This window comes from Macaca fascicularis, chromosome 1 (assembly GCF_037993035.2).
Source record: "Macaca fascicularis isolate 582-1 chromosome 1, T2T-MFA8v1.1".
In the NCBI taxonomy this organism is placed as follows: Eukaryota; Metazoa; Chordata; class Mammalia; order Primates; family Cercopithecidae; genus Macaca; species Macaca fascicularis.
In genome coordinates this window covers 163,588,798-163,611,439 of record NC_088375.1, presented here as the reverse complement: position 1 = coordinate 163,611,439, position 22,642 = coordinate 163,588,798, and the positions used below count along the sequence as shown (strand labels likewise).

The 22,642-nt window shown below is 35.3% G+C and overlaps 1 protein-coding gene and 1 long non-coding RNA gene across 3 annotated transcripts in view; one reads left to right on the top strand and one right to left on the bottom strand.

Moving 5' to 3' along the window:
* Positions 1-345: 345 nt before the first annotated feature.
* ZRANB2 (zinc finger RANBP2-type containing 2) lies at positions 346-17,871 on the bottom strand. 2 transcript variants are annotated; one of them, XM_005543028.5, is made up of 11 exons: positions 17,776-17,871; positions 15,696-15,748; positions 15,501-15,609; positions 13,840-13,922; positions 9,523-9,599; positions 9,160-9,294; positions 7,862-8,031; positions 6,289-6,375; positions 3,814-3,972; positions 2,730-2,804; positions 346-2,192 (listed from the first exon to the last, which is right to left on the bottom strand). In XM_005543028.5, the coding sequence occupies exons 1-10, from the start codon at positions 17,829-17,831 to the stop codon at positions 2,771-2,773; spliced, it is 963 nt and encodes a 320-aa protein (XP_005543085.1). In that variant the 5' UTR covers positions 17,832-17,871; the 3' UTR covers positions 346-2,192; positions 2,730-2,770. The 2 variants fall into 2 exon arrangements, with proteins under 2 accessions (XP_005543085.1, XP_005543084.1); XM_005543027.5 differs by lacking the exon at positions 2,730-2,804.
* A 347-nt stretch (positions 17,872-18,218) lies between these two features.
* The window catches only part of LOC123568330 (uncharacterized), a 144,417-nt gene continuing 139,993 nt past the window's right edge, over positions 18,219-22,642 (top strand). The window contains exon 1 of the long non-coding RNA XR_006691570.2: positions 18,219-18,249. This is a non-coding gene — a long non-coding RNA (uncharacterized lncRNA). The remainder of the gene's footprint in view (positions 18,250-22,642) is intronic.

Sequence of the window (22,642 nt, the reverse complement as noted above, 5' to 3'; positions counted from 1 at the left end):
GAAACTTAAGAAAACTTAGCTGTTAAGTGGACAGCTGAGTGCTTTATATAAGGTGACAGTTTAAGAGTAGTTACAGAAGCACACTATGATATGGTATTTTACTACATGGAATGAGGGATGTAATGTTCTGGCAAGAAGTGTGCAACTAATTTAGGAGCTCTATTTAAAAAGAAAAAAAAAGGTTAAAATTAAAAATTCTGAGGTTGCAGTGATAATGGCTTTGGAATTTAAAATACCAAGCAATCATATATAAAAGGTAGGTGAATATAAAGAGTATAAAAAATTAACAAATCAAAGGTAACAAAGAAAACTGTAATTAGTTTAAAAATGGACATTAGATCAGAGTTTAAAAATCTCTAGTTTATTTCAACAAACACCACTTGATGCTTGACTCACAGGCTTTATTTACATTTGTCTACAGTATCATTTCCTTATGAAATGAACTAGTACAGTTTAGTTAAACCAAATGAAATCATAATCATCAGAATTGTCTGTAAACTACTATTAGCTAAATTATAACCTTGCATTTGCTTAGTACAGCCAAAGTTTTAAATACAGAAAGCACAAGAATAAACCAATGGTAACATGTAGAATCTAGATCATCTGGGCAATTTAGAAGGTAGACTTTCAAAAAGTCTGAGGCACAATTACAAGTGAGTAAAAGTTCTTGTGCAACCTACATAAACGCAGCAAAGAAAATTAAGACATAAAAACATGGGAAAGCTCACTGTAAAAATATTATCAAAATATTTCTACATTAGATATTTTGCTTTCATTTTTAGATCAGCTGAAGAGAAAAACATTCACTTTAAAATAAAAACATATTTTTGTTTGGTCTGTCTACGAAATATCTTAAAATGTCGTAATTTTTTATTTAAATTGCAGCAGACAATGTTATGGAAAAAAAACAAGAAAAAGAAATCAATATCCCATAACAAAAAGCCCCCAAGCACAGTTGTTGATTTCCTTTGATATACTTACCTTGCATTGTCACTGGAAATACTGTTAAGAGAAACCTTTTTATTTTTTAAACCAGAAAACAAACTGAAGCTCATGTGACCAGATTTTAATTTTGAGAAATGAACTCCGAAAGCATTTTAAGCCATAACTTACTTCAAATGAATAAGAAAAATAATGATTTTTGCTTACATCATGTAGAGATAAGCATTCACTTGTTATTCAGAAGAAAATTGTATGCAGTATGTTTATAGTTAACATCTTGAGGCAAATGTTCACTTAAATTCACAATGTCTCCATTGGCCTTTCACCAAAAGAGAAATATACTTTAAAAGCTTACTTCAATCTGCTCATTGACTATGATTTAGCCTTTTCTACGATATCATATTTGGTAACTAGATTTTGAAGAATATCACACAAAGCTTCTTAAAACATTAGTAAACATTTTGAGATGTCTTTATCAAGCAACCATATCAGTAGAGAAGAGATAAACTCTTAAGACTTTCTTTTTTGCCCCAAATTGTGTGTCAAAAAGGAAAATAAATCCCACTTCTCTCCTTGTAGATGTCACAAGATTCTTTCACATTAAATGTGGAGCAAAAAAGTAAAGCTGGATAAAAGAGACACAATGATTCTAAGGCACCCTTAGCAGAGGGAATTTCAAAGTAAAGACATTTACAGTTGGCTGCTTACAATATAGTTTAACTTTTTTTTGGTGAGAATCACTTTGACATCTGTTAACAGCATAAACAGGTTGACTGTCTTTTCCATAAGTATGTTGTTTCCAACTAGTTTCCAGTCTTGCCTCCAAGCCCAAAGTTCAGGCAAGCCTAAGTAATCCTGTCTTAGCCAATGGACAGGATGTATTTGAAAATGAGAAAAACGGGTTTAAATTAGGAAGCAAAGTACTCTGTTACAGCTGAAATGGTTTTAAATGAAGCAAATGGTTATAATAATGAATGACAGAGCATCTATTTTGGGACATTATGGCTTAAAATGCTATTTACTTTTAACTTCACAAATAAACACAGCTGTATTGTTTTGAAAAGCAATGAAAGGCATGCACCTCTACTAGCAGATTTAGCACTTCTGACCAAGTAAGACACCAACTTCTTTAAAAATATGCTTCATGCACTGAACTGGATTTTTTTAAGATGTAAATTTTAATACATTATTTCTTTTTTGAACTTGAACGGGAACCAGAATGGGATGATCCAGAAGATGACCTGTGGCGTCTGTAAGACATAATGGAGAGAGCAGGCATTCAAGTAAGCTAGAGCTAAATTTCAGCATTCATTCTTAAGACACTGAAAGTATACAAAATTCAGTACCATGATGCTAGCAAAAAAATTAAAAACTGAGATAGGAACTTACACACATAAAATTATATGTTTAGACTTTGGATATGAGCCCAGTTATCATATAAATACAATTAAAAATTCTCTACAATTTCAAAAGAATCTCATTTCAAAATATAGCCACCTCTCAATTATTTAAGATATTGAAGAAAAGCCTTGCAAAAATGTGTAAAATTACAGAAAATGTACAACAAAAGCATATAAACTTGGTAATGGAAGTGTGACTAAACCAATCTCTGTGACACGGTGTAGAAAGTGTAAGAAGTCTATGATGTAAAAAAGATACAGCAAGGCTTCTGTGTATGAGAAAATATATTCATAAATAAGTTTTGGAAATCTAGGTTACACAAGATGATTGTACAATTTGCTATAGGGTTATATTCATGCAGCTAGTATGAATAAGTCAATATCAACCTGGGTAAAGTAGTGGTGTTCCGTAGGGGTTGGCCCTGGGCTCAGGGTTGTTTAGTGTTTTCACCAATCACCTGGCTTATGGAATAGAGAACATGTTCATTAAGTTTAGATGACAACAAACTAGGGGGATTATATGTGGCTAAGATAAAAATTTGCAGAAGTGGTAAGAAAGCAACAGAATGAATTCCACTCAAAAACAGAGTAATTTTTTAACAAAGAAACAAATGCAGAGAAACAAGACTGTGTGTAATCTTAACATCTAAACTCCAAAATGTGAAGAAGCAAAACTAATCATTCTGTACAAGTAGGAATCATGAGATAATCCTACCACTGAACCCAGCAATTAATAGACTTTACATAATCTTTATCTTCACAAGCTAATAAAATATGAAAAATTTGCAACTACAAATAAAGCCATTAAAATGACTATATAATTGAGAACAGAGAAAATTAATGAAACTAAGTAATTAGCCTGTTGCAGAAAAGGCTGACAGATGACAGTTGCACTCTTCCAATATTAAGTGTCAGTACACATAAAGTAACCTAACATAGGCCTTTCTCAAAAAAGATTTGGACTGCAATATGAAAAATGTATTAGCTACAAGGAATAATTTCCTTATAGATAAAGGGTATGAAGCATTTGCTGTGGAAATGCATTTACACATATTTAAATGAGGACAGATTCCCAGTGATCTGAAAGTTAATTTTTTATTAGATGCTCTAGAATTCTTGACTATTAGTATTGAAAGAAGCCTAAGTATAAAAGTCAACTCATAAATTACTTCGACATATAGCTCCTCAATTGCAATCTCAAAAGACAGAAATAACCGAGAGTTGGCTATAAAAATTATAAATGGAAATAAAAATTTAAACAATAAAATGATCAAAGAATGGTTTGATCTACAATTCTAAACAACCTGATCAAAATACAAAGGATAAACAAAGTAATGTTTTTTTGAAGTTCAAAGTTGAAAAGTAGAAAGTTGGAACACAGGAGATAATAAAAATCTAACCCTTGACTAGGAAAGTTTATCTATTAAACACACTTAAGAACACCCATTCTTATTTCTACAGAAACCCAAACCTTTCGGGTGACCGTGATCTTGTTCGTCTTTTTTTGCGATCACCAGATGAAGAAGATCTAGAACGACTTCTCTTTCTGTTCCTCTCAGGAGAAGATGATGAACTTGAATAAGATCTTTTTCGTGGGGAAGAAGAGCCCCTGTGGGACCTGGAGCTGGATCTTCATTGATTGAGAAACAAATCAAACATTTCATTAAAAGAAGAAATAAGGAAGATTATTTAGTTATCAGATAGCTCCAAAAACAAACAGGATTTATAACAACTATGAAAATTTTATAAGGAAGAATACTTACTGCTTACTCAACAGAAGACTTCTGGATCAACTATGAAAACATTCTACTTAAACATTATTTTAATTTTTCCCTTTAAAATTTTATCATGTGTAATTAAAACCCTGCTTACTATATCAAAATAGAATTTAAAACTTTTTTAAGGCTTTCCAAAATATACACAAATATTATAGTATTATAAAATCAGCAGGTAACTGCATTAACAGGACTTCATGTTTAGAAACTACATCCTTACATTTGAGAAGAAAATACATATCTTATATACCACTTCCCAAGGAAAATAAACATAATTCCATGTGGAATTATTCAACTCATTAAACTGTTACGGAAAAATCAGGCATATGGGACAGAAACAAAAGACTAGTAACTGTACTAAATTGCTAAATATTCAAAAATAAATAAAAAGTAACTTTAAAATGATTTATATTTACAATACTTATTTTTATGAAAACCCACTATTTATGAAGTATGAAGTGTTGACATTCACATGCTTCACGCAGAAGTAAATGTGTAAATGTTTAAATACAAATTTTTTTTTCTTCACTTGTATATTTTGGTTGAAGGAATTTAGCTCAAACTTCCCAAGAAATTCACCTTTGGGCTTAAAATAAAACCAGAAAGCCCAAAAGGAGAATTCTTTGGAAAGTTACAAGCAATGAAAAAATGGGAAGAATATGAAGGCTGTTCTGTAAACCTTAATTATAATGGTTCCCAAAGGGAATACCATAACTTAAGGATTTTTACCTATAAAGCACTTAAATAATAATGGTAACAATAAAAAATAATTTGCGCTCTTTTTTTTTTTTGAGACAGGGTCTTGCTCTGTTCCCCAGGCTGTGGTGCAGTAGCATGGCTCACTGCACCCTCAATCTCCAGGGCTCCAGTGATCCTTCCACCTCAGCCTACAGAACACACCACCATGCCTGGCTGGTTGTTTTAATTTTTATTTTTAGTAGACGAGGTCTCACTGTGTTGCCCAGGCTGGTTTCGAACGCCTGGGCTCAAGCAGCCCTCCCACCTCGGCCTCCCAAGGCATTGGGATTACGGACATAAGCCACCAAGCCTGGCCTTGTTACTTATTTCTTATTGGCTTATAATGCAAGTGTGCACATCATTCTTTTCTCCTTAACATGATTACACTGTGGCAGTCCTTTAATGCTAAATTTGATTCAAAGCAGCAAATACTTTTACCAAAAGAGCCACGGTGAGACTTCAACATGAATTTCCACAAATATGGAATTTCATTTTCTATTTTAGATGCTTTTAGTAAGTCATCATAAATTAACTTAAAAACAAAGAGAGCACATTTTGACTAAATACAGAAAAATTTCCTGAAAGAGCATCTTTCAAATTATGTTTCCCTCTACAGATGTGAGTACATGCAACCTGAAAGTTTACAACAGTCTACTACTTAAGACCACATCCTATCTCAACTAACCTACTAGATTTCCTGATTTAGTTTTGAGAGTGTTTTGTGCTCTATAAGTAATACTGTGTGTAAAACTAGAAAGGAAAATGAGAGTACAGTACTCTCTAGGAACTTTATCTGATATAAATGGCAAATTTGTTTCTGAAAATATTGAAACTGCCATGCAAAACAGAACCTGTTTTGAGGCACGGTTATTTTTCTTCCTTTTAATAATGAAGAAAATTTTTCTTTTTATTTACATATGTAATTTTATTTGAACTACTATTATTTATTTTTTTTGAGACATCGTCTCACTCCTGTCACCCAGGCTGGATTACAGTGATCAAGGCTCACTACAACCTTGTCTCTAAGGCTGGTTTCACATTCCTGGCCTCAAGTGATCCTACCACTTCAGCCTCCCAAAGTACTGGGATTATAGGCATGAATCACTGTGCCTGGCCATATATAATCTTAATATACAATGTGGCAATAAGACTTGGCTTCATCTTCCTACTTCATCACATCTTAGTGCCAAAATAATAAACACTGCATAATGCAAAATAGCCACCTGATTTCAACCATGGGAATGTCTTGGCACACTGCTGGCAATGGAAACATTTCATGGTGAGAAAATTAAGCTGAGGCAAGTGCATTAGTTTTCTAATGCTAAAATAAAATTGACAAGTAGAAGCAAAATAAGGGGGAAAAAGCAGCAACACCTTCTGCAGCCTTTAAATATTTTTCTCTCTGCTTTACAGAGAGATGCTACCTCATTCACCTTGATTTCGACCCACGAGATCTCGAACGTTCTCTGGAACTGGAACGAGATCTTGACTGCGAACTGGAAGAACTTCTTGAACGGGACCTGGAACAACATGGAAGGATTTTTTTTTCCAGGACCACTTAATTGAGCTTTGTGATATGAACACTGAAAGAAAGATATGTATTAGAGTTCATTTTCATATAAAAAGATAACTATACGAGATATATACTTTCAAAACATAGTATTTTAAATTAGATAAGATTCAGTAACAAAAGGTAATTAAAAAAATAACTATCACTTTCCAAGTGATTAAATTACCCTAAAGCCACTCAACTAGACAAATAAAACATCAAGTATTATCACTTTATTACAAAAACAATGAATACTTTGTTTACAAGTAACTAGAAGCTACCCAGAATACATGCAAGAAAACAGAATGTTGCAGTTTATACTTAATTTCTCTAAAATGTCTCCATCATTTTCCTTTATAAATCCCCTTTTACTTTTGTTTCTAGTTAGTACAAAGTTTTGAATGTTGGCATGTGTATATTTCATCCCTATATGTTTCTGTTTACTCAATGCTTAGAGAATTAAAGGGAAAATGTGTAATTCTGTCATTGTTAGGTAATTATATTATTGGAAAATATGACACAAGGGGAGACATGGTTCATACAAATTTTAAAACTCACAAAATTCATTAATCTAATTTACAACTATAATTTGTCTTTTATAATAATAACCTGTAGAAAAAGATCACTATATTTTTACCAAAAAATTGCTAGCTATAGCCCCACTTTGTTAAGCTTTCAGGCTCTGTAGTGCTCAATTAACATATATCTAATTGTTATACACTAATAGCTAATATTTTATTCCTAAATATGATTAAAATTCGTTGCCCATGCCATCACTTAACTGTGATTAAGGTTCTTCAAGAGGACACTGTTAAATTTAAATCACTGCTTTCACTCACTTAAAATTTTATTTTTATTGTTAACTATAAAATCAGAGATTACATATTTTACATCAACAAATAAAAGAATATTCAAGTATAACAAATGAGTCCTCTATTTAGTTTACTCCTGGACTTCTCAAAATTATGAGCATTAAGTCAACAGAACTAACACGGCTGAATTTGCTCCTTTATTCAGAATACTGATATCAAAGCAAACTATTTAAACATTGTGTAACAAGCAATGATTTAATGCCTAGAAAATTTCTGTGCTAGCCTTTAACATCTTGAACGAAAATACAGATCTTCCCTTTACTTAATTTCTAAATGTAAGCTATCTCTTTAGATTAATTAGATGTAAGTGTATGTAAAAATTTAATTCAGTTTTTAAGTCTGTTTTAGTCAAAAGCATGAGGCTAAAATAAATTAAGGAAGTTTCATGCTAAGACTTCACATTTCTAAAAATACTGGACAACAACTGTATGGCACTAAGCTGAAAAATTATTTTAAAAGTTGACTTGAATTAAATTTTTAAAATAAAAAGGAAAGTTTATTTCGTCAAGAAAAACAAAATTTGTAAATAAAAAAGTTAGATACTGACATTTTGACTGGTGTTACCCTTGACCTGTACCCGTTTACCTGGACCTAGACCTTGAACTTGAGGGGGAGGATGAGCGTGATGAAGATCGTGAATGTGAAGATCGAGACTTTGAGCGACTTCGTCTATTAGATTTCTTTTTATTACTATCTTCTTCTTCACTGGCATCAAGATTATATTTTGAGAGATCAGCATCATCTTCATCCTCATCCTAACAAAAATTCAATTATAATTAGACATTTAGATATTAGTGTTACCTACCAGGAAAGATAAAACAGTTAAGTGCTCAGTGTACTGAGCACCTCCACATACATATATCACAGGTATCTCAGCAAATTCATTTGGAATTCTAAAATTCACCTACTAAACTCATCTCAAATAAACAGACTTGACAACTTTGTCTCAGGTATTGCACAGACATAAACCTGGAGGTCATACACAACTTTTTCTGTCACACATATGCATCACCCAATAATTTTCAAGTCCACCTCCTTAAAAGTCCTCAAATCCACCATTCTTGGTCTTAAAAACTCTGTTCTTTATTCTCTAGCATATTATAGTAACCTCTTAGCTGGTCTCCTCAAATCTGAAGATCCATTCTATCTCTCTAATATCTCAATATACTGACAGTCATCACTCTGAAACACAGGCCAGACAAATACATCTCACTTTTTTCTTAAAAACTTTAAAACTGGCTTATTATGTCTTTAGTTGCATTCTCGGACCTCTTATGATCAGGCTCTAAGGTACCCTTAATATGGAATAAAACTTACACTCTGGCCTGACAGAACAAGTATCACCAGACCTGAAGTGTGTGCTGTCCCCCTCATCTCATTCTCTCCTCTGCTCTAATTATACTGGCCTATGTATGATATTTTTGAAGGCTGCCGGCTTATCTCCTATTTAGGGAACCTGTATTTGCTGTTCTCTAACTAAATATGCTCTCACCTCAGCTCTTATTGCTGGCTCCTTCCTATCATTCAAGTTTCAGCTCAAACTTCACCTCCTTAGACATCAGCAAAAACCAAAGTTGCTTCTAAACTGTTATCACATCATGTATCTTCATAAGACTATTGCTATCAAAATTATCTATTTATATCTTTCCTCCTCTAGAACTGAATAAGAGAAAGGTGGTTCTGTTTTGGTCACTACTGTATCTCCAGAACAGTAGTGTTCCAAGTACAAATAGTACTTGGCAGAGTGGAAACCCAAAACCTTTGTGAGAACAAATGAAAACACAGAATATATCTTCACCAAGTGTCTGAGGTTGTCAAAAGCATTCATGTTATGGTGTAACTCTCATAAGACAAAAGGGAAATGGGACAAGAAAATTGTTCACCTCATCTAATTTGTATTTGGAAAGATCTTCATCCTCATCCTCTTCTTCTCCCTCTGATTCTTTATCTTCAACTTCCTTTAATATAGATGCAGGACCAACTGCTTTCCCTCTGTATTTTTTCTTTTTACGTCCAAACTAGAGAAAAACAATTTCAAAATACGTGTCAGCTGACAATGCATTAAACTTAATACATTTTCTAAAAAATTATTTTTAGATATTTATGATTTCCTGAAAATGATCAGTTGCTGAAGACTCAAATTGCACTTACAAAAATAAAATACGTTTAAGTTTTCCTTTGCATTTAAGAATTTTTTCTATGTTTTTCTAATTTATATTCAATCTGAACACCAATATATAGCTTACCTCATCATATTCACCATCAGATTCTTCTCTTTCTATATATTCAACATTTTCTCTTTCATTAAAACCACCACCATATCCTTAAAAAAGAGGGCACAAACTGTTACCTGATGACAACTGATTTAAATAATAAACACAGCATGCCCAAATCTCCAAACAACAAAAATCTAATCAACAATAGCTGCCTACCCATCTAACAAATTACTAGTCTTTAAGAAAGCATATTAGAAATCACCACAGAAAATAAATAGAACTTAGTTGGAACGTCACATGGCTATACTTCTAGCTCTTTTCAATTCCAATTTGTCCTACATGACTTATTTAATTCATAGAATGTATTGGTGGAAAACATCTCAAACTTCTGCTATAAAGTTTAAAGGACTTTTCTCTATAGTTTATCATAATTCTTCTGGGAAGAATTCTTCTGGGCTCAGTAACAACCAAGCATTAAATTCCACTGTTTACCAGATGCAAATAGTCTGAAATCTTCTGACACACTAAAATTTTGCTACTTTAAAAGGTAGCGGGCCTTATTAGAGCTTGGAAAATTCCTAATTACAACAGACAAACACAGTAACACAATAAAGGCCATCTTTTGGCCCTGGTTTAATTGGTATAAACACATAGGTAAAAGTCACATAGGTTCAGTACATTTTGAAATTAAATTATTCTATTAAAAAGTAGTTGAGATTAGCAAACCACTGTTCTTTCATGTCATACCCAATGTATACGATTCATTTGGCAGGTCTCTGACATAAGCTTAAAGGAGAGACTGGAATTAAAGAAAATGAGCTAGTTTTAGGAAAAGTGAGCTGACATATTCTGAAAAAGTCTCCCGTTGAAAAATTAAAGAGGTATGCGTTGATCAAGAGTAAGACAATCTAACTGGTCACATACTCCAGAGCAGTATCAGGACATGCGGCCCGTGATTTTCAGACTTAAGGACTTCATTCATCAGCAAAATATTAAATAGATTTATAATAAAATATTTTATAAAAATTAGGACTTGTAACTTAAAATTTGCCTATCATGAATATTTAAAAAATCTTTTTAAAATTTCACTTTCTGGAAAAAAAAACCCACACGAATACAACATCTTTTCTTCATTATACTTTGTACTAGTGAAAACTTTAAAATAGTTGGAAGTTAATAGAAATATTTTTAAACATACATGGGATCTAAATGGGAAATAATTTACATAGGAAAAAACTGAAAAAATATGACGAATATGGAAAGCTCAAAAATAAAACATAGTAAGATCAGAAGTGAACTATAACTCATGTAGTTAATTTTTCAAAAGTATGTAAATAAAATTATTTTAAAAGGCAGCAAAATAATCTGTTGACAACAAAGACATTAGTAAGGTATGTTGTATGAACCCATACAATATAAATCTAGCTCATTAACTCTTTCCCTATAAATGGAAAATACACTAGCTCCCTATCGTGAAAACACTGAAGCATATAATTTTCACTGAATACCTGAGATAGCGGAATCAATGGAATGGTACGTATGTTTCCTTCATTCTACTGATTTAAAGCATTTTAGGTAATGCGTATAAATTGGTTTTATTTCCACTCTTGCCACACCTCTCCTAATTACTTCTCCACACACAGAAAAAAGAGTGTTTAATCCATTACTCAGGTAACTCATCTTTCCCTTCTTAGCTTAAGCATAGCTTTCCTAAAGAGGACTTCATTAATCTTTGCTGCTGTAAGACTATTTTGCTCACCTAGGTATCCCCAGCACCTTGCACAGTGGCCTATAAATGTCTTCAAGGAATGAATACAGAAAACACAATTCTGGAATCATCTAATGAATTTGAATTTCTTCAGAAAGCTTTAGAAAGTAACCAAGAATTTCTGTGTAAGTCTTACAATGAATATATTTTCAAATTTGTCTCACAGTATAATATAAAAGCTGAGCAAGGGACAGGAAAGAATCAAACACAGGTTTAAAATGAATGTTTGGATCAGGATTGTGACAATGGAAAAAAAGCGGGAAAGGGGGATGAATATAACATGTACTTCAAAGGAAGAACCAAGGCACTAACAGGAAAATTCTGTGATTCTACACTCTGAACAATTAATTCAACTCCTGATAACTTATTCTAAGGAAATACTCCAAAAGAATAAAAATTGCAATGTGCCAAGATTGTTTTTATGCCATTATCTTTAATTTTTTTTTTTTTTAAAGCTGACCAAAACAAAAATAATCCTAAATCCCGAAACAGAAGAAGTAAATTACTGAACAATTTGATGGAATTACACAGGATAAGGCAGCAATCTTTCAGAGGCAGTGAATCACATTCTCTTTTATTCATATCCTGTCTCATGCTTAGGAAATGCTCCCTGAACCCTGCGCTGCTTTATTATAAATAGCGAAAAGAAAGTGGAAAGCAACAGAGTAAGTCGTTTCACACCTTCAACTGTTACCAGCAAAGACAAATACTTGTAGTAAGGGAAGTGAGAAAGGTTCAAGACACCAGAATGACCGAAAAATGGCAACGAGTAAAGAAAAGTGAGAAGTTACCAATATAAAATTTACCAAAACTAAACTATAGTTCTTGTGATAATGAAACTGTAAAGGAGTCAGGAAATAGGTCAAAAGTTTTTTTAAGTTTTGAAACTGTTAAAAAGATTTTATACTTTATCCTAAAAGCAATCAAAATGGGTTTTTAAAAAAGGGTTTTAAATTTGGAAATAAAAATATGTAGAAACCAGCTAGGTGGCTATTTTTCCACAAAACATAATAATATCTTTGCCTAGGGTGGTAATGGAAAAGAATTTTGGGGGTATTGGGAGATACCAAGAAGGAGCTATCTAGGCTAAGAAGGACATCTAGATTTCCAGCTTATGTAACAAATGTATGGTGAGTGGTACTAATCATGAGAAACAGATCATTGGAAGAGGGTCAGGTCCCAGGGGTAAAAATCACAAATTCAGTTTGAATATAATGAGTTTGACATTTGCATGGCAATGTTGAATAGGCAGCTGGATATATGGGTCAAAGAAGTCTGAGCTGGAGACATAAACTTGTATATCATGGCAAAGTTACTTAAAACTTTGGGCTTAGAAGAAAACACCTAGAAAATAGAGGAAAGAAAGAGGGTCAGGGATGGCTGCAAAGAATCCCAACATCAGTGGCCAAAAGAAGAGAAACCTGCAAAGGAGACAGAATAAACAATCAATCAAACGGGGTGGGGGAGGGGTGGTGGTGGAGGTGCGGGTGTACCTTAGGTAAGGGAAGAAAAAAACGAGATCCTTGTCAGAAGGCCTTAACTTACCCAATCAGTGGAAAGGCAAAATCACTTCCTAAGAATAAGGTAGGATTTGAGGATTGAAAATGGTGGTGGGGCAGGGGAGGGGCAGATCGAGGACATTATGTTATAATGTTCTCACATATGTGAATATAATTTTTTAAATGGGGTGGAGGGGATAAAAGGAGAATTTCTGTTGAAGTCTGGAAGAGCTAGGTTGAAAAGATTCAACAGTGGCCCTCTGATCCCTAGAAACTAAACAGACAATGAAAATGGCCTAAAGTTAGAGAGGCAAAGAAAAGAGGGAAGTAGTTCACCAAGTCTAAGTGTGACAGGGTGACTATATATAGAAGGAATCCTTTGATCATGTGACATATAAGCAGTTGAATGACAAAATCAGATTTTAAGTAAACAGATAATGTGGTTGGGCTAATTGGTGATAATGGAAAAACTATATGCTATTAGGTAAACATTTTCATTTCACCAGTAACAACACACAAAGCTAGTGATCAGCTATTAATTAGGCCAATGATTACCAAACACCATCCAAAACACCTGCAGATTTTGGAAACCCACCACCAAGTAACTTCAACAGTTCTGCACTTTGCAATCTGTATTTTAAAAAGTTTTTCAGATGATCCTAACACATAGTTAAGTTGCAGAATTATTGACAAAGCTTTAGAACACTTTAAATTGTGTGGCTTTGCCCTTTTAAGTCACAGCAGACTATCAAAAGCATTTAAAAATGGTATCATTATATCATTACTAATAAAACACGCAAACCAGTGAAAGGGAAAGGAGGAGAATATTTCTAAAAGTATTCTTATGTCCCTCCTTGTTAGGATAAAGGTCCCTAACACTGTTATTTTATAAATTGTGAAACTGTGAAACAACAGATTTGTATGTGTGTATGGGGGGAAAAAATTCCAGTAAGAAACATTCAGAGCAGAATAAACAGACTCCTCACTTACTGTGGCTCTTACTCGAAGGTGATACAATTATTGTTTCAATATTTAGTGCTTTAAAAAAAACCATTTGGTTAAAATGTGGTTGTATCATACCTGTTCTTTCTTCTAATTTAGCATACTTTGGAGTATTACACATATTACACTCTGATCTTCTGGCCCAATTCACATTGCTGCAACTTTAGAAGTGAAAAACACCAAATTAGTAGGCTATAATATAGATGAATATCAAATTTTTAGATATTTTAGAATTTTAAAATAAAAACTAGGATGAAACCACTATCAACATGTTTATTAAGTGGTAATGTAAACAAAGAAAATGTACAATGGTCTGAAGAGTAAATGTGGATTCCAACAACGGACTGAACCATTTAAGCAGAGAAGCAAAATTTATACAGTATGAAGAATGCCTTTGTAATTTTGAGAAGTAAATGACAAATCATAACCACAGGCCAAGTATCACTAATCCACAAATTCAAAATCCGAAAATGTTCCAAAATCTAACTTTTTGGGAGAGGACATGACAAAATAGAAACGCTCACTGGAGCATTTCAGATTTTCAGATTAGGGATGCTGAACCCACAAACATTTCAGATAACTGATACTGAACCTGTATAGAAATTCTGATGCCTTATGAAAAAATATAACTTTAAAGGCTCCACTAATGTCTCAGTCTCTGAATATACCTTAAAGAGTATGGTTATACCCTATAAATAATGTTAATTTACTTTTTGAGGTATCAGTTCAAGCACTGAATTCCAAAGCATACCAAATCCAGTGACCAAATCTGTTGCTGGAAACTTTTCCAATACAAATTTATAATCTAGAGGATCAGAAATTTATTTAAGACTCTAGGGTGGGGAATAGTGGCTCATGCCTCACCTGTAAACCCAGCATTTTGGGAGGCCAAGGTAGGCAGAATGCTTGAGCTCAGGAGTTCGAGCATCCTGGGCAACATGGTAAAACCCTCTCTCTACCAAAAACATAAAAAAATGAGCCAGGCATGGTGGTGCGGGCTTGTGGTCCCAGCTACTAAGGAGGCTGAGGTGAAAAGATTGCTTGAGCCTGGGAGGTAGAGGTTACAGAGCTGAGATCGCCCCCACTGCACTCCAGCCTGGGTGACTGAGTGGGACCTCGTCTCAAAAACAAAAAACACAAAACAAAAAATACAAACAAACAAAAAGAGAAATTTATTTAATACTTTTTTGGTTTACTCCTGTTTCATACACATAGGATTCATCTGCACAGAGAAAAGATGGAAGTTGGAAAAATCAATAAAGAATTAAATCTAAGCCTGAAAATAAAAATCATTAAGAAACCTACCTATAATTAGACATAATTACTTATGGCACACAACTTATGAACATTATTTTGTAAATAGGCAAAATGAGTTTCATGGTGTATTTCACACTAACTATACAGTCTAAAAATTGGGGGGATTTTTCAATAATAGAAAGAAGTAGGCCTTAGTACTTTTAAGTACCGCCACCCCCCAATTTTGGTTTTTAGCTCACCATAAGCATTTGTTTACTGGTATACATAATCCATCACAGTGACAACTATTACCATTAAAAAATGCAAAGAATAATTTCAAATTTCTTTATACGATACTTAAAGGTGAGACTGAATAACAATACCTTGGATTTAAAAGGTTACCCTGGCTTGTCAATGTGGTTAATAAGAGCTGTAATATAAACAAGTAGTGGCCAGATCTATTATTTTGGAAGAAAGAGCAGACAATAATTTAAAAAACATACGTTTTACATTGCCAGTCATTAGCACTAAATAGGCCTCGGCTCTTTTCTGCAAGTGTCTTTCCTATTTCAGTGCCCCCAGCTTTCATCATCTTGGCCTCAGTTGTTTTCTCTGAAAACAGAAAAATCATGCAATATGAACCTGGAGAAATAAATGATATATATACAGTACAAATAGAATCTTCTTTAAATACTTACCCCGACCACATCGATTACAGCTGGTTCTTCTAGCAAAGTTTACATTTCCACATCTGAAAACAAATAAAAAGCATTTATAAAAATTTAAATTTGTAAAATTTTACATTTTAACTTGCCCTCACTACATCTGGAATTCATAACTTCTAATACATCTTAGTCATGTTAATGTCAATGCTACCAACAAAAAACTCCTCACAATTTACTGGGGGAAAAATATTAGACTGGAGTCACAAATTCAAAATAAGATATTCCAATCTTCCATGTACCAGTTATGTGATCTTGGTTAAGCTACTTAAGATCTCTGCCTCAAGTTCTCACGTTAGCAGATATCATTAGTTATAATCCCTTTACAAAGTTAGAAGTGACAGTTAACTCCACTTCAGTAATTACTTACAAGGTACCAGGGAGTTTTAAACCCTAGGGGTGGACCAATGAGGAAAAAACTTATAAATCAAGGAGGCTTCATGGATCTTAATGAAATTATATTTTTACAGGTAGTAGGTAGGATGGTAAGGAATCAAAGATGATAGGTTGTACTAACTAAAAATACAAAAAAGGTTCAATAATTTTAAGAAAGACATGTAATGCTTAAATTTTAAAAAGCTGATTTTTAAGGCATTATACTAGAATACAATACAGATGTGAAGTATGGGATGACACTAAAGTGAAACACTCTAAATAATATTTAGGCTAAGTTTTTCCCCTAAAAATATTCCTTTTAACTCCATTAAACATGGAAAATATACTCTGAAAATTTCTCCTGTATTTATACATATTGTACAAGCAACTTTCTATTCATATATTTGTAAATGAGTTGAAATGCACTCTCCTTGCAAGTCCTACCTCAAGTATCTGGGTGTGCTGTCATTAAAGACACTGACAAAAGCACATTATTTTACAGGTAACAACAAAGTCAGAAGTTGTTGTTCTAAATCTTTTGAACATTTTCAATAACGTCTTATCACTCAGAGCAATACTATCGATAATATATAACTTTGGTTCTATTCAATATCATTTGTTAGGCTTGAACTACTCCTTCAGGTCATCTTAATATCAAATTACTATCAATAGCTACCAGTTAGAATTTGCTACACGTCATTGTCTACACACCCTATCCATGTTATTTCATGTTTTCATAAAAAAGTAATTCTATTCCTTTTTCAGCAGTTAAATTAATGGAATTTTAACTCAACCAAGGTTTGTTCCAAAGTTTTTGCTCTTTACAATCAAAACCTCTTTATTTGTGGCTAACTTAGGTACAATAAATAAAAGGCTTTTATATGAACATGAGTTGTACGTTAAATTATTTTCCATGTTATTTCTGAATAGATACATCTACTTGTGCACCCTTCAAAAAAAATCTGATTAACAATTTAGTAGAGTACATTGGCGTTGGCAACAATGTCAAAAAGCAGAGCCACTAACACACGTGCTTCTCTGCTGCAGGCATCTTAAGGGCTGAGTAGGCAAAAACACAGGCCTCTTCCCTCCTTTTCGGCTCTAAGGAGGCGAAATGCCCAATTCTTGTGGAGAAATGATCCACAAAGAAAATGTCAGAATTTTCCAAATCAAAGAGGTTAGAGTTTGGGGAAAAGGGAAAAATAGTACGGAGGAAAAGTTTGAGTAAAAATACAAAACGAGGTGAACTGTAAGAGGCAAAAGGACGAGTGCGAGGAAGCAATATTTTCCGTGAACAAGAATAAAGTTCTGCAGAGAAAAGTCACGTGGGGGAGATCCAACACCAAGCTGGCCTGACCGGAGAGATTTCCTATCGCTGAAACCTGGTCGGGGCGGGGGTGGGGCGTGGGGCTAAAAGGTAGGCCATCTCGCACTCTAAAAAGAGAGGCTATCTTGGAGAGGTAATGTCGACGAAACGCTGAAGACATATCTAGAACAAAGACTCCGGAAAGACCTCTCTCGTGAGGAGATTGGGAGCCTTATTCCCGCCCGGGAACTGGCGGTTCGCCGCCTCAACCCGTCTTAAGGCAAAGGAAATCATAGAAAAGGAAAATGCCGAACGGACCTGGGAAAGCTTCCACTAATAAACTCCGCCCCAATTCAGGACCCTTCTTGAACTCACTTTTTGTCAGGGCAAATCCAGTCCCCGTCACTGACTCGGAAATTCTTGGTCGACATCTTGAACGCCACCAGCACAGCCACCCGCAGCTATGTCTTCACAGGAGGAAAGCGGGCCGGGGACTTTCGGCAACTCGGGGCTGTCCCCACACTGCCTGACTCGCGCCTACTACTGCGTCAGGGTTTGATAATGAGGGAACTGACCAGGAATTCAGCTTATACGTTGTTGTCCAGACTAATATGCCTGTGCTACTGTTTCTTAGATGAAAAAGTTAAAATACAAATATCTTTTCTAGGACTAAACTAACAGGCGTCATAAGGACAACCCAGATAGGAGGCCTTCGTGGCACTAGAAGCCTCGGAGAGCCCCCTACAGGTGGGAGGACCCAAGAGTAAAGTACTTCCGCTTCCATAGGTGGAGCTGGAAAGGTGGAGGCGGAAGTGACTGATCAATTCAGGGGCGTGGGGTTCCTTTAGGGCGAGAAGCGGCTCGGGCTCTTCAAATTTTTAGGGAAATTATTTTAATAAGGCACAAAAATTCCGTTATTTCATGCACGTGGGATGTCGTTAAGAAACCTATTTTTTATATATACATAAATAGGTGTAACAGATAAGTAAGCATGGGAACCAACTGGTAATTTTAAAACTGAGATATTGCCAACATTGTTTAAATTACCAGTGTCTTTTCCAGATACCATCCCATTACTTTCTTCCACAGATAACACTTTCCCATATTTGGGACTTATTCTTTTCTTTTTAAAGGTTTAATTTGTGTGCACTGTTAGTCCAAACTGCACCATTTCCGTAAGCCCCCTGCCATTTTGCAGACCTTAGTCAAAGTGAAACGTTCCACGGGGTTTGGGCCGTGAGAAACAGGCTGCCTCTTATATTCTGCTGGGAGAAAGTACCACATTCCACCAGAACAAGGGCCAGAGCTGCCTCATCCTGGGAACACCTTATCAACATTTTCCCAGGAAGCAGGCCATGGTCTCCCAGACCACTCCCACCCAGGCCTATAAATTACCCCAGCCTGTAAGGAGCTATGGGCACGGGCATTAAGCTGATCTCCCACCTCTGTAGGTCTTATGCTGGACATAAATTCTGTATTTGCTGTTAAGCCGCCCTGTCTTTCTTTAACCTTCGACTTCTATTCAAAACCTTACATACATGTATGTTTAATTTGATGAGCTATATAAGGATAGTTGATTATGTACTCTTTTTTTGTTCATGCAACATTATGCCTCTAAATTAATCCTAGGTGGTTGCATGTAGAAGCATATAGGTGTAGTTCTTTTATTTTCACTGATGTATACTAATACTATTCCATTTTGCGACAGTTTATTCCTTCTGTTTCTCAGGCTTGGTATTACAAACACCAGTATGAGCATTCTTATGCATAGATTCTGGTATACAAATGCAATAAATTTTTTTAGAATACAGCATATACAGTCATCCTTCCCAAGTGCTTATCAATGGTAGCCTGGATAAATAAATTGTCATATATTTACACAGTTGGAATGCTCTATACAGTAACAAGAATAACAAATTACAATCCTATTATTGACCAGTATTTGTTTGACTCACAAACACAGTCTTGAATTGAAAAAAGCCAGACACAAAATGGCATATCCTATATTACTCCATTTACATGAAGTTCAAAAGCAGCAAAACTAATCTTGGATAGTGATCACCCTTGAGAGTAGAGAGGAGATAGTAACTTGATGGGGTCAATAGGAATAATAGATGCCAGAGCTGGTAGATGACATGCAGTTAATGCAACAGCAGTTAATCAACTATACTAACCGTAATTAGCAAAATTTTTCTGGGAGAATTATTTGTCAAGAGAAAAATCCTTTATGGTAAGTCTAGGATAACAATGAACAAAATTTGTGAATACATCTGATAATGACCAGAAGAGGTTATTTGAGTTCAAGGACTATAGCTGATTTTTCAAAGAGAAATATTTCTACAAAAGAAATTTATTTCAGCTATCCTAATTTGAAAGAAAAATTCTACCCATTTTCTTTATTCTTACTATATGCTCACCAAACAGTCCTCTGATAATTTTTCTTCTCTCCTGAGCACACTTAACCTACTATGGTGAAATTCCCAGAGTGAATTTATCCACACAATTTGTTCATCTGGATTAAGCTCTCTTTATAGATTAAGAAATTGGCATTCTGAAATGCATATCAGTTGTTTATGGGTCCTCTTAATATGTTGGTCCCCAGGAGATTAGCTCTGGTGGAAATGGTAAAGTTGAGTTTCTGAATCTACAAACCTAAGAATCTGGCTCTAAATATTGCATTAGGGCTCACTCTGCTTGCAAGGAACAAAAATAAAAATAAAATGACTTAAACTACAAAAAGGGGGAGCATATTATAAAGAGAAGGTGGTGTTTAATGGATGGAATGCTAGAGCAGGAGTGCAGTTTCAGAAAGATCCTAAAAGAAGCTATCCTCTATTCAAGCAGCACCCTTTCTCTGTCTCTTTGCTGAATTCATTCTGCATACACAGTATTCTTTTCTCAGACTAGCTTTTCTGTTACTTAGTTCAGAAGACTGGAAAAAAAAAAAAAAAAAAAAAAAAGCAGTACTGCTCTTAGACCTGGGCAACCAGGGCTCCTAACCTGGTCCTGCACCTGGCCTTCCTTGAGATGCCCTAAAATTCCCCTGGGGTGCCTTGGACCATTCAGCAGGATGGAGCCAAAATGTAGTACTATGTGGGTCCTGGACAATGGAAGTCCTGAGATGTTCTATTGCTTTTGGTGGTGGGGAGCAGCCAAGTCAGCAGGACCTGTTGAGTGGGACACCCTAAGCCTAGATAAAATGTTATTGGCTTCTTTGTTTCTTCCTTTCAGGCCCTCCTGACCATACGACCCTCTTACGATACTCAGGGTCCCACCAGTGCTCCAGGATCTCTGGGACTAGCACCTGTAGGGTGGCTTAGGGCTGGATGGCCCTGCCAGTTCCTGGAGAGCAACTTGGAGAGCCAAAGCTCCCACTGACTGGGGCATTATTTTTTTCATGGCATTATTTCTTTCATCGCACAAGTTCGGGCCACCAGAATGATGCTTTTTCAGTGGTTCGAGAGTGATTTTCAGTAATATCAGACACAGGATGACTTCAGTGCTCTGGGCCACCACTGTCCCCCATGCATCCTTGGTCTGGAGCTGACTGTGTGAGCCAGTATGTGGGCTCTTCCCTGACTGCTCAGACCAAGGAGTCACCTCTAGTGGAGAGCACTTGAAAATCGTATGTGTGTCTGCAGACATCCTTTATCCTGGGGTCTCCAGTCCTCACCCTGCTGCTGACATTAGGGCAGTCACATCACCCCTCTGCAAGCTCTGTGTCACATATCAGACATGACTTATCATGGCAATGCTTGCCTCCTTTGAGGGCTTTTGAGACTGTAGGAACACAAAGCCAATGGACCATTTCAATCAATGTCCTTTCTTACCTCTAATCAACATGGTAACCTCCTGTTTTGAGTTGGTCGTAAGCCTTGTTGAACAAGTGATGGACATTGGTTGCTCAAATGGGATGACTCTTTTCATCTATCTAGGGCCCCTCATCTATCTTCACCACTGATAACTATACATGGAAGGCAGGGCTGCAGCCAAACTTAAAAGGATCGCACTCTAGGGATGTAGTGATTACGGTCTAGACAATTCAAGAGAAGACATGGTTGAGAGATGTGCTATTCTACGTTACTGCAATAAGTTCTATAAATAAATGCTGTTAATAAATTCCAAACAATGAATTAACAACCACAATATGAATAATTGTTTGCATTTTCCTGCATTCTCTGTGTAAGATCTGTATTTGTGGTCATCATCAACAAAGTACACTAACAACATTTGAATAATTAGAATCTAGTGTTCACAGGCAGTACAATGGATGTTGAAGCAATATGAGAAATGCTGTAATCAGCATTAAATAAATGGCGTTATGGAACTGCAGAGGCAAGAAGATCTATACGGTTCCAATTATAATAGGACCCAAGGAGCCATGGCATTGTGAATGATAATAGTGTTACTACCTTTTCCTTGCAGTGGTAGATATGAAATTAAACAGGAATGGTTTCTTTAGTAATAATTAATACAAATAGGTGAAGTTTTATGTTTACTGATTAGACAATAAGCAGCTATGTTAGTAGCTTTTCCTTGCCTTGACTCTTTAACAGCAAATCACTCCATCTCACATGGGTCCATGACTTTTATAATTATTTTTGTAATTAGATGATTGCTATAGATAAATTCTCTCTCTCCTTGAATATTTCCTCAGGGCTTTTAATATCTATAGGCAACCCTGGACAGAAGATAGTGTTGCTAAAGTGTTCAAGTTTCTGTTTCTTCCATTCAAGAAATTCCCACCTGGAGCCTCTTAGCCCCATCTTCAAATTTCCAGACAGACTCTAGTTGCTCTGGCTTGAGTCAGGTGTGCATCTCTGTCCAATCAGCTATGCCAGTTTTTCAGGAGCATGGTGTAATGCATAGGCCTGACTACTAGGAGGCACTCCTGTGGGAAAAGGGGAGTAAAGGGTAGTGCGCAGAGAAAAGAAAAAGCAGTTGGTTCTTGTATTGGTTTTCTAGTGCCACATAACAAGTTACCACAACCTTAGAAGCTTAAAGTAACATGTATTTGTTATCTATGTTTCTGTGGATGAGAAGTCTGGGCATAGCTTAATTGGATTCTCTGCTTAGGGTCTCACTAGACAGAAATCAAGGTGCCAAGTGGAGCTGCAATTTCATCTGAAGCTCGGGGTTCTCTTTTAGGCATATTCAGTTGTCAGTGGAATTTACTTCCCTGCAACTTTATGTCTGAGGTCCCTATTTTCTTGGGAGATGTTGGCCAGGGGTTTCTCTCAGC

Excerpts from the sequence above, each read along its gene's own strand:
- ZRANB2 (XM_005543027.5), bottom strand. The coding sequence starts at position 17,831 with ATGTCGACCAAGAATTTCCGAGTCAGTGACGGGGACTGGATTTGCCCT. Across the intron at positions 15,749-17,775 it reads TGGATTTGCCCTGACAAAAA|ATGTGGAAATGTAAACTTTG; the intron begins GTGAGTTCAAGA and ends ATTTGTTTTCAG. Across the intron at positions 15,610-15,695 it reads CTGTAATCGATGTGGTCGGG|AGAAAACAACTGAGGCCAAG; the intron begins GTAAGTATTTAA and ends TTCTGTTTTCAG.